The 17,813-nt window shown below is 40.2% G+C and overlaps 1 protein-coding gene across 1 annotated transcript in view; it reads left to right on the forward strand.

Annotated features, from left to right (window-relative positions):
• The window catches only part of LOC124798372 (coiled-coil domain-containing protein 124), a 44,099-nt gene extending 27,575 nt beyond the window's left edge, over positions 1 to 16,524 (forward strand). Inside the window, 2 exon segments of the mRNA XM_047261744.1 lie at positions 15,592 to 15,737; positions 16,240 to 16,524. Of these exon segments, the coding sequence (XP_047117700.1) occupies positions 15,592 to 15,737; positions 16,240 to 16,432 (339 nt within the window). The 3' untranslated portion in view covers positions 16,433 to 16,524.
• The last annotated feature ends 1,289 nt before the right edge of the window (positions 16,525 to 17,813 follow it).

Consider the following 17,813-nt stretch of genomic DNA (forward strand, 5'->3'; position numbering starts at 1 on the left):
GTATCCCTGCTGGAGAGCCACATTCAGAGTCTGATCCAGTCCCGGAAAGTATCCTGTCACAAGTGGGGCACTTTTGTGGTTCTTCTGTGGGAGGTTCTGGGTTTGAAGGGATGAGGAAGTGGCTCTGGTTATTTGCTTCTGTACCAGGTCGGGAGGGTAGTTGCGGGATGCGAAAGCTGTTTTCAGGTTGTTGGTGTAATGGTTCAGGGATTCCGGACTGGAGCAGATTCGTTTGCCACGAAGACCTAGGCTGTAGGGAATGGACCGTTTGATGTGGAATGGGTGGCAGCTGTCATAATGGAGGTACTGTTGCTTGTTGGTGGGTTTGATGTGGACGGACGTGTGAAGCTGGCCATTGGACAGATGGAGGTCAACGTCAAGGACAGTGGCATGGGATTTGGAGTAGGACCAGTTGAATCTGATGGAACCAAAGGAGTTGAGTTTGGAGAGGAAATTCTGGAGTTCTTTCTTCACTGTGAGTCCAGATCATGAAGATGTCATCAATAAATCTGTACCAAACTTTGGGCTGGCAGGCCTGGGTAACCAAGAAGGCGTCCTCTAAGCCGCTTACCACAGAATTTAACGTCATTATTTCTTCGTCAGACAATTGTTAACCTCATTTTCATAATCTGCCACCACAAAAACACTCCTTTTAATATATTTACACGTAGTTTTTTCGAAATTTTCCCGAATTTCTCCACCCTTTAACGTGTTTTGGCGGCAACACGGAAATACGGAAGCGTCCGATCCCACCCGGCTGCTTTGACCCATGACGTCACAAATATGGCGGAAACAAAAACACACACACACACACACACACACTTTCCACAAGAAGCCTAATGACACTAACGGGACAAGCGCGGGAAATGGGGTGTTTTGGGTGGGGGGCAAACTAAATATAAACAAATTTAGACACCTTGCGTAGCTACAACGTGTAAGTGAAGACAGCCATGCATGAATACCCACCCACCTCCCCAGGGGTCGTAATCCCTGCAACCCATAGAAGATAAAGATGCTTCAGTAGCTGATTAGTGTTTTTTGTCTTTAAAAAAAAATCTCACGGGATAGAACGAACATATCAGAAAGATAAATATAATAAACTAAAACAGAAATTGGAGGAAACAGATAATTAAAATAAGTAATAAGTGTTTTTAAATTTAAAAAAAATCTCACGAGATAGAATGAACAGATCAGAAAAGTAAATAAAATAAAACAGAACTGGAGACAGCCACACTCAAACCAAACTCCGCGCCGTCATGACGTCACACACGACAACACCCTTACGTCACGGGTCAAAGCCGATGCGTGGGATCGGACGCTTCTGTCGACCCGGCAACACAACTACCTAACCTTTATGCACATCGCTGTCTACCAACCCAAGTTCACCACAGGATCAACATAGCCCAGCTTTAACCAACACTTTCTCGCCTTTTTTCACACCAGATCACCAGTTGCTTTCTAGTTCACCTTTATCTCTCCCCATATATTTTTATTTTCATTTCAGCCTCATGTTACACTTTCCACCTTCTAATACCATGTCACCCTCACAACATCCCCACAACGACCCCATTAAGTTTTATTTACATTCCCTCCGCAAACATGCCTTCGCCCTACCCAGATTACACTCCCATATTTTATTTTCTCAGGCTTGTCTGACATTTGGCATTACCCCCAAAGGCCTCACACTTAAAATTCCCATCTCTGGCTGCAACCCTTCTTTCCAGTTCCGAACTGAACAATCCATTGCCCTCGACCCACCTAATCCTTCACCTACACCTCAACTCAGCCAATCAACACACCCGTCAACTCCTATCCTTAATAAAAGTCCTAAATCTTTCCCTCGCCCACATCCACACACCGGCTGTTCAGAGCATCCTCTACAGGCCAACCGCAAATTAGAACAGCATGCCACCCTCCACCTTAATCCAATCTCCTGGTTTCCCACCTCCGGAAAGGCTACTCACTCACCCTTCACAACCTTTCCAGCAAACCTCAACCTTCTCTCATTGCACACAGACCCAGTCTCTCCCATCTACTCAATCTCCCACTTCCAGCTCCACTCCCTCCAAAACCTCAAAATTCCAGTCAACACAATCTGGAACCACAACACCCTAATTCAGTAGTTAACCTTTCCTCCAAATCTCTCCCCCAATCTGAAACCACTGTCCTATCCAAAGGCCTCACCTTCAGCCCCACTCCCAGATTCAACCAAACAGCTTTCGTCAAAGATTTACTGTCCTACACTCGTACTCTCTGCTGGAAATATCACTTTGCCACGAAGAAAAATGATCCTTATCCTACTCCTAATGATCCAACTCCCCAAGACACTAACCAAATTGAACCCTGCCTGGAACAGTTCCAGTCCTCCGTCACAGCGGGACCCACCTCCTCTTCCTCAAAATCACCCTCTCCAAACCTTCCAGGAATTTCTGACTTCCAGCCTTGCCTCTCAATCCTTCTTATAAAACCTTAATCCTACTCCCAACATCACCACTGCTGAAGCCCAAGCTATCCATGATCTGAAGACTGACCGATCCATCGTCATTCTTCCGGCGGACAAGGGTTCCACGACCGTGGTACTTCATCGTCGGGAGTATGTGACTGAGGGACTGCGTCAGCTTTCAGACAACACCACATACAAAGTTTGCCAAGGTAATCCCATTCCTGATGTTCAGGCGGAGCTTCAAGGAATCCTCAGAACCTCAGGCCCCCTACAAAACCTTTCACCTGACTCCATCAACCTCCTGACCCCACCAACACCCCACACCCTTACCTTCTACCTTCTACCTAAAATTCACTAACATTCGTCCCGGCCGTCCCATTGTAGCTGGTTACCAAGCCCCCACAAAACGTATTTCTGCCTACATAGATCAACACCTTCAACCCATTACATGCAGTCTCCCATCCTCCATCAAAGACACCAACCACTTTCTCGAACGTCTGGAATCCTTACCCAGTCTGTTACCCCTGGAAAGCATCCTTGTAACCATTGATGCCACTTCTTTATACACAAATATTCCGCACGTCCAGGGCCTCGCTGCGATGCAGCACTTCCTTTCACTCCCATCACCTGCCACCCTACCTAAAATCTCTTTCCTCATTACCTTAACCAACTTCATCCTGACCCACAACTTCTTCACTTTTGAAGGCCAGACATACCAACAATTAAAGGGAACAGCTATGGATACCAGGATGCCCCCTCGTACGCCAACCTATTCATGGGTCGCTTAGAGGAAGCCTTCTTGGTTACCCAGGCCTGCCAACCCGAAGTTTGGTACAGATTTATTGATGACATCTTCATGATCTGGACTCACAGTGAAGAACAACTCCAGAATTTCTTCTCCAACCTCAACTCCTTTGGTTCCATCAGATTCACCTGGTCCTACTCCAAATCCCATGCCACTGTTCTTGACGTTGACCTCCATCTGTCCAATGGCCAGCTTCACACGTCCGTCCACATCAATTCGCATGAATGGCCACAGGCAGACAGTGTTTGTTGGTAATGAGGATCACCCCGTGGCTAAACATGCCTTGGTGGACGGCCAGCACATCTTGGCACAGTGTTACACTGTCCGGGTTATCTGGATACTTCCCACTAACACCAACCTGTCAGAACTCCGGAGATGGGAACTTGCCCTTCAGTATATCCTCTCTTCTCGTTATCCGCCAGGCGTCAACCTCCGCTAATTTCAAGTTGCCGCCGCTCATACCTCACCTGTCTTTCAACAACATCTTTGCCTCTGTACTTCTGCCTCGACTGACATCTCTGCCCAAACTCTTTGCCTTTACAAATGTCTGCTTGTGTCTGTGTATGTGCGGATGGATATGGGTGTGTGTGCGAGTGTATACCTGTCCTTTTTTCCCCCTAAGGTAAGTCTTACCGCTCCCGGGATTGGAATGACCCCTTACCCTCTCCCTTAAAACCCACATTTCTTTCATTTTCCCCTCTCCTTCCCTCTTTCCTGTCGAAGCAACCGTTGGTTGAGAAAGCTTGAATTTTGTGTGTATGTTTGTGTTTGTTTGTGTGTTTATCGACCTGCCAGCACTTTTGTTTGGTAAGTCTCATCATCTTTGTTTTTTACATAACACCAAGTCTCTTATTCTAGTGCTGTGCAGACCATTGGTTTTAAGCACCCTTTCGCCATATTCAGTAGGTATAGTGGTCCGACTTGAGTAGGTAGCAACAAGTGGGTGAGTGTTGTGAAATAGCAACATAGAGTATGGTTTCACATGGGACGAACTGAGCGACAAGCTCTTTGCCTACAGTGCTACTTGTGGCTATATGAGGGCAGCTCTTAGGATTTACCAGGAACATTATCCACATTACAGTCTGCCTCAAAAAATACTTTTGTGTCATTTGAAAGATGTATGAGAGAGACAGGATCATTGTTGGCTAATTCTTATGTAATCCTCATTATGTACCTTCTCAAATTATATCTCTTTTGAATTGAATCATTATGAGTAGTTTACTTCCAAGGCTGATATGAAATAAGTGAAATCATTCAGCTGGCCCTGATCCTAGAACTGTTGCTCTGATTGACCTTTTCGTCAATAGATTTGGGATTACACTACTTACAATAATTCAGCGATGACGAGATGTAGTTCAAGAAGGTATGTACCAAGCATTACTTACATGATTTATTTAAAATTATATTATGTCGAGGAACAATTCTATTCATTGCATCTGAGGTTTTATTCTTTTATCATTCCTTTGAGTTTTCTTTAGTAGAAGACTAGCACCTGCTATTGACTTAGAAATATTATGACCAGCAATAGGAATTAAACGTTTCATCTTCTTGCATAGAGGAGTAAATGTAACATGAGCCCATCATTGACATATAGAATCTAATTTCACATGTGCATTACAAGGCCTATTCACCAGAATGTTACTAGGATTTTACTATATGACAAGCAATATTGATGATGATCATTTATGGCGGAGGGTGCTAAACAGCTAGGTCATCAGCGAGCAATATTGAGAGGCACCCTTAACCATTACTGATGCAGTTTATATATCAGCATTCTTTGTTGCTAAGGGATTCCATGGACTTCACATTATTATTGGAAAAATTTTCCTAACAACATGCTTGCTTTGACACTCAATAAATCAGTTATCACCAAGACACCACTTTGGATTTAAAGCTGCTGCATGATATTGACATTTTGTAGATGTAGTTTGAGTATTCTTACACATTTCAGTTTACTGATCAAGTAGATAATCGTTTTTCTAGTATAAATAATACAGTTGACTACCAGTCAGAAAGCTCGATTATTAATCAAGAAAAACAATTCTAGTTTTATCTACAAGAGTTTTTATTATATTTAATATACCAGTAATTGTTATAATACTTGCAACAACTATATACAAAAATAATTAATGACCAAGAAAAAGGTCACCATTTGAATGTGGATTTGACCCAAAAAGATCACCATGAGTACCATTCTCCTTTCAGTTTTGCTTAATTGCCATAATTTTCTTAATTTTGGATGTCCGAATCGCATTAATTTGGCCAGTTGTAATTATTATAAAAACACGAGCAGAATAGAAGATTGTATTTAATTACAACATTTGGGTTGCATTAAAATGTTCCTTGATGAATAACATTTCTGATTGTTTCAATTAGAGCCATAAATGTTATTAATGCAGGAGGTGTATGTGAGGTACTAGGTGTGTTAATAAGTGGTTTACGTGGTTAATTCATCCAAATAATATAAAACTTAAATCATATAGATAAAGCAATTGTAGATGTTAATGCTAGATGTCTAGTTCTTGTAAAAATATATGGAAATAATCGTATGAAATTGTTAAAAGTAGTATAATAAAAATTGAGACAGAGAAAAATTTTGTGCCGTTGAATAATTCTGGACCTTACAGTGTTTTAAATCCATTATGTAAAGTTAATTTTGTTTTATTTCAGATAATACTAATTTGTGATGGTGTTAGTCAAATTAATGAGGCGATTAATAGGAGTCCTAAGAACATTCCAGTCCATTTTAATGATAAATTGAAATGTTGGTTGATGGATCAAATATTGAGAATATGTTTGTTACCATTTTCAGGTTAAGTTCTTTCTTTCTCTTTTAATAGTTTTGTTTAAATGATAATAGGTTATTTGATGGAACAAAATCAGAAAAGTAGAAAATATAGTAAATAGAGAAAGTCACACAAGTGGTGGTATTTGAGGAATTCAGATTAATGCTTCCCAATCAGATGTGGCATTAATTTACTGGTGTTTTTAAAAAGAGACTATTACTTGCTTTACCATCTGATGATTGAGGTGTACTAAATTTTTTGTTATAACATTTTTTTGTTATTTTACATTGATACTCTAATTGTATATTTTAACTAACTCCTGAGACTATTTTAGATAATCACTTAATAGATTTACTGAAGGCCTTTCAGTTAAATTGGTATAAGCCTGTGATTGCTCCACTAATTTCTAAACATTGACCAAAGAATAATACAGGTCAGTTAATTGTAAATGTTCCACAATTTAATTGTGCAGGTGTAGCATCAGTCTTAATTCCTTGTGTGGGTATTGCTCATGAATCTAGCAAGTTTGATGCTGAAGTTAGAGCTTCAACTTCTGTATCTACAAGTAAAATTGTCTGGTTACCTGCATCTAATAGTCAAAGTCCATAAATTTCTAGATATTGTTCTGGTATCATGTAAGTATGGACTTCAACATCTAAAAAGTCCAAACATTCATGAATTCAGTATCATTGTCATCCAGTTGCTTTAATTTTAATCATTGTATCTACTGAATCATGAAATATAGTAGTCATAGTGAAGGTAATGGAATGAAAATTTAGATTATAGCAGGTAAAGCTGTTCGCTAGTTTCAATTAAATGCCTGTGAAGTATATTTATATTTGTATAAGCAGTCATTAATATATAACTGAGGGCATAACTTGCAATTACTGTAAATAATGATAGTGCAGCTGTATTATGGTCATGGAAAAATGACAAATGCTCCATTAATAGTGAAGCTTAATCTAGTAGTTATAAATCTGATCATGTTGCCATTAAAAGTTTTAATAAAAATGCCAAACCTTTATTTGTAGAGCTTACATCATTGCTCTAATCTGCCATATTAGAATGTAGAAATTAGTGGTAATTTTGAGTAACTGTGTCCTGCTGGATTATTATTTTGCAATCATTCTGCTGATCTGGTTATGTTAACTTTAAATATGATTGCTCAGTTTGCAGTTATTCTTGCTCACATGCTTAAAAGTTTTTATACTGGGAGTAGAAAGCATTTCAGCAATGCAGTGAGGGTATTCGCTGCCACTCGCCTCACTTTCTGTTCTCCTGCCATTATAAATACTGCTCAGTGGGAAGTGGTAAATTACTAGCATTCAAGTGACCACTTCCTTATCTCCATCCACATCCCAGATGGAGCAATACCTGAAGGGAAGCTGCCACAATAGATGCTCATGAGGGCAAACAGGCACTGTACTACCAACCAGCTGACTGTTTTGAACACCTATATAGCATCGAGAACTGGATCAGTCACATTACAAGCATAATCCATCATACTGCTGACACACATGTCCGAGAGTCCTTCAGGGGCAACAAGTCCCATGGTGGAACAAAGAGTGTCACTTCCTCACCTTTTGCAGGGAGGTAATTTCAGTACCCTGTCTGAAACCAGGGAAGGACCACATGCTGTGCAGTAGTCATTGTAGTGGAGCTCACACTAGCTGCACAGCAAAATGGTAGAATGTATGGTCAACTAGTGTCTGACCGGGTCCTAAGAGCGCAGGACTACTTAATCGCTTCCAGTGTTGGTTAGAAAGTATTGTTCAACCTTTGACAAATTCACCCTGCTGAAAGGAGAAATACAACAATTTTCCCTAAGCAGACAGTACTTTATAAATACGCTAATGTTTGTGGAAATTGCAACACCAAGAAGGAAACGCATGAATCAATTAATTTAATACCACAGGTTAGGTACATGACAAGTAACAAATGATCACCTTTTCAAATCTGTACACGTCCTTTGAGCCCTACCATTCAGTATGTCGTACAGCCACCATGCACTGCAATTAGAGCTGCTATGCGCCATGGCATTGAATCAGTAAGGTTCTGAATATGTTCTGGAGGGATTTCCCTCCACACAGTTTTTACTAGAGCCCAGAAATCTGTGACACCAGTTACTGGAGGACTGTGACGCACCAGGTGCCAACCAACCATATCCCAGACAAGTTGAAATGTGGCGTGTGGAGATGTCTGAAGCAGGGGGAGTACCTCAGGCTCCACAACCTCTGTTGGGTACCAGTTGCTGTTCAAAGTGCCCGCAATATGTATGAGATGAGATCGGTTGTTGTAACCAATGGTGCCCCAAACAGTCACACTTGGTGTTTATCCCCTATGCTGCTCCACAGTGCAGCCCTCCAGGTTGTGCTCACCATGGTACCACCAGACACACATGCAGCTATCACTGCACATATCCATGCTGAAGTGGGACTCATCCAAAAAGATCACATGTTGCCACTCGGCACTCCAGTGAAGGTGTTCACGTGCCCATTGCAGTCGGAGGAGCTTGTGGTTTCTGGATAATGGAAGCTGACATAATTTCATGCGTGCAACCAGTCCAGCCTTCAGCAGACGGTGATGAACTGTTGATACAGACAAGTTCACACCTGTTGCAGTGCTCCAGTGATGAGCCAACACTGTGAATGACACTGTATGGTCCGTAATGGCCATGCAGACAAGATGACGGTCATCCCGTGCTGTGGTCATGTTCGGCGGTCCAGTTCCTGCTCGTCGCTGCGTACGATCTTCCTCTATCCACTGCTTCCACACACGCATCACTATCATAGCAGCATGCCCTGTGCGAGCTGAAATATCATGGTATGACAATCTCGTTTCCCAGGCACCAATCATTCTGCCTCGTTTGAACTCGCTCACATGCCGATGTGGCTCCCTTTAACTTCAGCCAGGCATACTGGCCTTCACTCTATTGTTTCCACCTTGTGTGACAGCTCAGCACAGACTACACTAGGCGCAACACTGACCATGTCGAACTGACACGAGAGGGCTCTGCTCGGCCTACATGTACCCCATCTCGCTGCAAAATGTATCACATATTGCTTGCACACCCGTCGCCACTTACACAAAGTGTGGTGCTATTCAGGTAATTCCTTCTCAGTGTTGCACTTTTCACAAATGGCAGTGTATTTTCTTTGATCTTGAGAGGGCCTATGACACTATTTTGAAGCTTAATATTCTCAGACAACTCCACAAACAAGCCTTCCCAGGGCGTTTATCCATATTTATATGGTCCTTCCATTCCAGACAATTTTTTAGGTCAGTGATGCTATTTCAGAGGAATATGGGCAAGAGAATGGCTCCTCAGGGAAGTGTTTTATGTGTGACTTGGCTTGATATACTCTCATGCTCATAAATTAAGGATAATTGCAGAATGTGGTGCCACACAACGTGGCATTACACAAAACTGCTATGCAAAGGCACATAGGGAACACACAAGACACAGATCTGTAAGTCCAAAGTATTGGTGATAAGTTGAGAAAACCGTCCCAAAACACATGTGCTACAAATTGCCACTGTTTCCTGTGAATGTCTCCAACATCAGTATGGGATATGATCACCATGCACATGTACACAGGCCGCACAATCTGTTGGCACACTCTGGATCAGGTGGTCGAGCAGCTGCTGGGGTATAGCCTCTCATTCTTGCACCAGTGCCTGTCGGAGCTCCTGAAGTGTCATAGTGGTTTGAAGATATGCAGCGATATGTCGACAGAGAGCATCCCAAACGTGCTCGATGGAGTTCAGGTCTGGAGAACAATCCGGTCACTCCGTTCGCCTGTTTCAAGGTACTCCCCCACGATGGCAGCTTGGTGGGGTCATGCGTTTATCATCCATCAGGAGGAAGGTGGGACCCATTGCACCCCTGAAAAGTGGACATACTGGTGCAAAATGACGTCCAGATACACCTGACCTGTTACAGTTCCTCTGTCACAGACATGCAGGGGTGTACATGCACCAATCGTAATCCCGCCCCACACCATCAAACCACGGCCTCCATACAGGTTGGGGTAAGGTCCCGAGCAAGGCTACCTGCAATACTCCTTGGCTGTCTGCGGGCACTGATGGTGAGATATTGGTCTTCTTGTGGTGTTGTGCACTGTGGACGTCCTGTAGTGTAGCACCTGGACACGTTTCCTGTCTGTTGGAATCATTGCCATAATGTTGAGATCACACCTTGTGGCACACAGAGGGCCCGTGCTACGACCTGCTGTGTTTGATCAGCCTCCAGTCGCCCTAGTACTCTACCCCTCATAACGTCATCAATGTGTGTTCTTTGAGCCTTTCAACACACAGTCACCATTAGCATATCTGAAAATGTTTGCACTGTACTCTGACATGCACCAACACACCTCTGCGTATGGGAACTGCTGCCAGCGCCAACGTGTGACGACCACAGGTCAAATGCACTGCATGGTCATACCCCGAGGTGATTTAAACCCGCAAACCGCCCACCAGAGCGTTTTTTCACCATGTATCGGCATTATCCTTAAGTTATGAGCATGAGTGTAGCAATCAACAGTATTATGTCCGCAGTTAAATCTCCCATTTTATGTTCACTGCTTGTGGGTGTTTTTACCGTATTCTGCTGCTCCTTCAGTTTTGCAATGACCACTTGACAGCTGCACCTCATGATAAAACAGTTGGAGGAGTGAACAGATAGCATAGCTTCTAAATTTTCTTTGGGAAAAATGTGCTGGTATTACTTTTAATTGTTTCTGTTGCCTTTGTAACCTACCTGTTCTTATAATGAGGAAGACTGGTCTCAATTTTAAAAATACAGTGAGGAGATGAGAGGCTGACTTGGTTGCCACACTGAAGAATATAAATGCCAAACCTCTAAAGGCAATGAATATGTTAAAATACCTCAGCCACAGCTCATGGGGAGCAGATAGAACACTGCTTCAGTTTTACAGGGCTTTTATGTGGTCCTGTCTTGACTATGCACGCGTGACCTGTGGCTCAGGTTGGTCGTCACATCTTAAAATCATCAGTGCTGTTTACTATGAGATTAGGTTGGCAACAGGGCCATCTAATGAGGGAATGGTGCAGTTAGATGTGTCAAACCCCACTCTGATACTTTTCACACAGGAAGACTGCGGCAAAACAAATGCACTGTCAAAATTTTAGATGCTAAGGCACACTGCAAGTTTTTCTTATTTTTTATTTATTTTTTATTTTTTTAAATATTAAAGCTACTCATCTTTGGTGCACAAAGATCCATTTATTACGGCAGTTTGTACAGCCCTTCCTGTCTAGTGTACAATTGGTGAATAAGCAGATACAGCCATGACATGAGAACGTAGCACTGCGCAGCGTGAAGTCCAACGCGTGACACACAAAAATTTTAAGCACTTACACCATACCAAACATGTCTCAAATGATTAATTTTTTGAACAACTTGCAATTCATATCTCAGCTAAACTGTTGCGGAGGTATTTGCTATACCAGTGAGTAGCAGAGGAAAGCAAATAAAGGCAATGTGTGATGTTGAATTACAGATTACTTCCATCAGTCAGGGCTTTACTTTATTGATGTTGAGTATTTTAGAACAATTCTTGTAGCAAAGTTTGTATGAAATTTTTAATAATGTATATTTTATTAACAATGAGACATTTCCTTGTTTATTCTCTGAAATTGTCTCAAAAATGCGAAGTGTCTATTGAATGATGAAATGAAAGATGTACTTTACACCAGCCACACCTGACAAAATATTAATGCATTCAGACACTTCACAGTAATTAACTAGTTTTAATTATAGAGTACTGGAATGAAGTAAGAAATTGTTGTGATCATTGTTCCGCGTATTGTGCTGTGTACCAAACGTACTTGATCAAATTTGTAGAATGTGGTGATAAAAATTGACACTGCAGAAATGACTGATGTTTAACAATACTGTTCCGCTGATAAACCTGAAATGACAAAGAGCTGTTGGAAATTATACTGTCTGATGATTTTCTGAAAAATTCTTTACACTGTAAAGAAAATTGTATGTAAAGTAACAATATTATGAAAAGGAAAGAAAGTGAGCTTTCGGCCACCAAGGCCTTCGATGGACACACACACACACACACACACACACACACACACACAGAGTCTCTGGCTACTGGGCTACTGAAAGGGCCAGACACAGTTGAAAATTTTTTATCTAGAGACTGAATCACACTAATTAGATGTGGATGGAATCTGAATTATATTGACCGTCTTTTCGTTATCCTCGTGAGGACAGAGGTGTTTCTATGTCCAACTAAGAGTACAATGAAAGCAATGAATTATTCTCTGCAAGTGGTAACAAGACATTTCAGATGCAACATTGTAGGTAAACAGTCATTTTTTTTTTTAAATTTTTGTCCTAATTTTCCTTGATATTTCTGACAACTGATATGATGTTGCATGAATAGTAATCCACTGATGCTTATCACTGGTATAAACAGTTATAATAAAACAAGAAGCTTCGTTTTCACATCAGCTGTGAATTTTTCTATAGTATTATATATTAATAACATCTCCTCTACCCATTTACTTGAAGTAATTTCAATAATCTGTTTAACCATCCTGGAAATCAGTAATGTTCCTCTCACTTGTCTTTCAGAGTGCTCAGTCTCAATAGATCCCCCTTGATAACACTGCACTGCCTCTCATGAGCAGTTCTAAACCTTTTGAAAAGTTTTTGTTTTATGGTTTTGTGAGTTTTATGTTGATGCATATTTTGTACATCATGTAAATCTTTTCTCCATTTATAATTCATGTTCAGGATTTTACAAAACAAAATTAGCCACGGTCACCACTTAAATTTGACTGATTTGTCCTCCTCCTGTTTAGCCAAAAAGAAGTTCAACCATTTCTTTGTCACTGAAAGCTGTTGCTGCACGTTTTCTTTGGGCTTGGAAGGTAGTCTATTTGTGTTCTGGAGTTTAATTAGCACAACGATCATCTTTCGAGCCACACTTCATGAAATTGTACAAGTTATATCATGTTCTTTCAAATACTTGTCATTTCCCAATTCTAATGAAATGTTGAAATCATTCGAATTAATGTCCAACAAATTAACTAATACATAACACATATTATGTAGATCTTCAGGAGAAGTAGGTGATTTCGATTGCACATCACATTCTTCATATTTCATATTTGCAAGGTTGAAAATGTTAATTGGATTCCACATTACTGTAAAATCCTGGAAGCTGCACAAATACAGATGTTATTCACAACCACTGTTAATTATTATGAACATTAACTGAGTTACAAATTTGAGTGAATAGTAACTTGAGCAATTGTGTCACAGAAACTATTAACGGAAACTGAAATTCGCTTTACAAATTATGACAGTGTTATGTTTATTGATGTGCCATCAACCAGAGATATGTGCTTGCCACATTGTGCATTGACTGTCTGCTAATGCGATGGCAGTGAGCTACAAATTTGGCAGTGTTCAGCTTTTTCTTTTCTTTTTTCTTTCTTTCTTTCTTTTTTTAAATACTTGCATTGTTTATCAGCTACAATTGAGGTCACTAGAGGAATAATATATTTAGAAGAAAAAAAGACAGAACACCTAAAGCCCACCAACATTCAAATCATCATTTCTCAGTTGCAAAGAGGAGGGATTTGATTTCGCAGAGCATACGTTACCCATTGAACTGGTGAAAAAGTTATGTACGTTTTTCTCTGGCAGTTGATGATGGTACCGCCAGGACAGGTTCAAGAACATTTTTTTTCATACAAGCAAAGCGACTGATTATATTGCTTGGGTCTTAAACTGATCATGGCCATGGAAGAGATACGACTTCATTACTAGTCCAACACTGCACATGTAGTTGCAGGTAGAAGTGTTATGAAGAAAAGTATAAGGCATTATCAAGGAAGATCGCACATTACATGGATTCAGCCCTTTCCATACTGAGGTTGTATATATCGTGAGTGCTGTAACCCTTTAGTGAAGGTGCATCAGATAGTTTGAAATGTGCTCCTTGTAAACACAAGTACAATGTGCTTCAGTGGGCAAGCCTGTAAAGATTGAACTTTCAGCCGAAAGCTAAATCTTAAATCTCTTCATTGTGCCTGTCTGCAACTCAGCATGTCACCTTTACAATAAGTAGCAATCTGTCCTTTTCCTTATATTGTTGATATTTCAACCTGGACTTTCCATTGCTCATTATGCAGCATAAAAGCAAGAATGGGTGAAAATGGAGAATGTTCCTATTTTTTGTGTGTGCATATTGATGGAAATTTTAATTGCAAAAACAGTGCTTGAGCATCTTTAATATTAACTTTTCTTTTTGTGTGATTGCTAGTTTCAAAAATATGCACACTAACTTGTTAATACATTGTACCAATTTATATTCATTATTAATTTTTTAAGGTAACCCATTACTTACAGGGCTATTCATAAGTGCCTCTGGGCTCTCAGAAACCTATCATGCAAAAACTACAAGGTGTGCAGAAAATTGGCATATATCAGTGGATAGAGCATGCCTGCAAGTTTTGATTAATAATACACACTGTGGCGTTGTTGCATTTGTCACTAGTAGGGGTCAAGTATGTTATAACATGGCATATAATGCAGCAATGCATGCATTGTGTGACCTCAAATTCACTAAATGTGAGTCAGCAGTGATGCTTCAGTGAGGATTTTGTACGGAATCTCAGGTAAAAGCTCCAAGAGACTAAACAATCCATGGGTAGTGGAACACATTCCATGAGATTTGATGTTTATCTGGTGGGTGGGGGAACAGGCTGGCTGAGATAGTTAGTAGGGAATGGTGAAGCGTGTGTGAGAATGATTCACCAGGAACCTGAAGAAATCACTGTGCAAACAGAAAACTAGTCATCTGTGTGGCCCATTCTATGCAAATTCTGCATGTAAAACCAAGTAATGGAGGGAGGGAGACGGTTCAATTTGTAACTGCTAGTTGCAATAAGTTGGAGGTCTACTGTAGTTAAAGCGCAAGATCCCTGCTTATTTCATTAATGAATCATCATAGTTAAGAAATTTTATGTAGAATAATAACAAAAGAGGAAGGATAAATTGCTGCTCACCACATAGAGGTGGTGTTAAGACCTGGAAAGACAATGAAAAAGAATACTAGAAATTTCTTGTTGTTCCATTGTGGACTTTCCATACTTAGAAATTTGTCTTGGTGTAAATATGCTAATTACATTTCAGTGATTCAGCTTAGAAGATGAAATGTGGCACCTCTAATCATTGGAGAATACCTGTGATGTCAATATCAAAATAAATTATAGAATTCAGTCTGTCACATTTTAATTCAGTATATAAATTAAAATGAGACCAAGACTGGGAGTTCTACAGTTTATTTAGTCCAGGAGGAGGAGCCATTTCAATTATTGAAATTTTTGTGACAAACAAAAATAAATGTAAGGCTACTATTTCAACTCTGTAGTGTGTGTAAAATTATGCTACTTTATAAGGTTTAGGAGATTAGCCAAATTTCTTGTTTTTACTACTTGTTCTCCAATTTGTATTAAAGGTATAAAAGATGTTAACCATGCATTATTTACTTGTTTGTATTTTTCAGGCTGAAACAGAACGCAGACGTTTAGCTGCTCTGAAGATTAAAGAACCAGAGACACACTTACAAGTGCCTTTAGAGGAAAACATAAATAGAGTGGTTGTTGAAGGGGATGAGGCACGGAACATTGATGAAGCCATTGCTGTTCTCAGGTAAATATCTATCTAGTGTGTACATGCTTGTGTGCGCACATGTGTGAATGTGTGCGATTCCATTTCCAAACTGAATCCTCAGCCTGGCTGGACACTAAAAAAATTACACCTTCTGTCAGTCACAATGCTGGTTGATCATTCTGTGATTTGCTGACTTCCATAGTTTCCTGTTACATCTTGACTCATCTCCTCACCGTCATGCTCTCACCCACATAAAATGTGTTTTGCTCCCTCATGCAGCTTTATTATCTCTGTCTCTTGTACTCTAGTATGGCTTATCAACTCTCTCTATGATCCCTTTACATTCACTCGTTAAGTCAGTCAGGGCAAGTGTGGTTCTAATAATCCCTTACCCTCTCCTTTTCCTTAAGTTCATAATTTTTGATTAAACAGACTGAAATTTTCATTTTGTTCTCAGATTCATAATCCAGTGTTTTTTTAAAAAAAGTTTGTACTTAGTCAAGCATGGTGATTTTTTTTTTCCCCCCCTTCTTTGTTGCAGTGACAAAACTTCAGTAGGTGATAAACATCCAGAGAAACGATTAAAAGCTGCATACACGGAATTTGAAGAAGCTAATCTTCCCCGTATAAAAATGGAAAATCCTACACTTAGACTGTCACAGCTTAAACAGATATTGCGAAAGGAGTGGATGAAATCACCACAGAATCCTCTCAATCAGCGTCTGATGTCATAGTTAATGTATAATTATAGTTTTGTGGTTAAATGTGTGTGGACTTGTTTTCATTATTGTGTAAATGAGGCATTAAATCTCTGAGTGCAGTTTAATGTGTTATTTTCGCTGTTGTGTAAAATACCATGTAATTGCAGCTTCTCACCATTTTACTGCTTTTCATTAAGTTTCACTGTTTTGTTTTTTGCTGCAGGTTTATAAGCAATTGGTGAGCTAAGTGTTATAAGCTCTCGTCCTCCTTAGTTTTAAGTGAACTGATCTTGTTCTTAAGTATTCACTATCGGACCTTTGAGGGAGACACTTGCAACAGTCAGTGGTTTCATAGAAAGTTAGACTGCAGTCTGTGCATGTCTGTACTACAAAATTAATGACAAAAGAAGGTAAGTCTTGTGGAATAAAAGATGAAATTCTTTAAAATAGTTTACTTAACTTTCAAGAATATAAACACATCCAACCATAACACATTCTATCGCTGTCGGGAAACTGACAAATTCCATAAATCATTCACTCTGAAAAAGGCACAAAATGAGTAGACATTCCTATTTCAATGCCTACTAAACACTTTCTATCTTAACTTTGCATATTCCTGTCCCTTATCTCTTTCATCAATGTTCATTCAAGTTCATTAATTTTCATTCAAGTGATTATCCCCACCATTGACCTCAAGCATTCTCTGTTACTGACATTGTTGGCATTTTATGACAGTGCCCTATCTGTTGGAAAAGCCATGATACTACAGAAAGCTGGCATCTGCTGCTAGGTAGCTGGCTGGTAAGGAAATCGATCACACTGTCTTTAGAGTATGTAGGGAGTGGGCAGCATAATATGTATATCTCATGAAATGTCTGACCAGTTCCATCTGGTTGGTTCCTATTTTCAGTTGCCTTAAATTGAGAAAATTTTCTGATTCTGGACAAAATGTATTCCCCTAAATAAATGTTTACTGACTTTGGAGAATCATCCAGAAGAGGGTATGGGGCATTCACACTTGTGTGCAATTGATGCATCACATAATATGCTTTGTCAAACAATGGGAAGTCTAGGTTGAAATATCAACAGTTGTGAAAAGGACAGATTGATACGTGCCATAAAGATGGCATGGTAAGTTGCAAACAGGCACAATGAAAAGGCTGTTACGCTCTGAGCTTCTGATCAAAGCCTTCTTTAAAAAAGAAAAGAAAAGAAAAAACTACATATACATATTCGCAGAAGCAGTCACACCTCATACACACTTTAACACTATCTCCGGCCGCTCTGGCCAGACTGCAGCTGTTGCATTGAACAAATACAGCAATTTGGAGTGGGGCAGGTAAAGGGAGGATAGCAGAGAACAAATTTGGGGAGGGGGGGGGGGGGGGAGAACACTATCTGGTGGAGCATACAG

This window comes from Schistocerca piceifrons, chromosome 5 (genome assembly GCF_021461385.2).
Source record: "Schistocerca piceifrons isolate TAMUIC-IGC-003096 chromosome 5, iqSchPice1.1, whole genome shotgun sequence".
Classification (NCBI taxonomy): Eukaryota; Metazoa; Arthropoda; class Insecta; order Orthoptera; family Acrididae; genus Schistocerca; species Schistocerca piceifrons.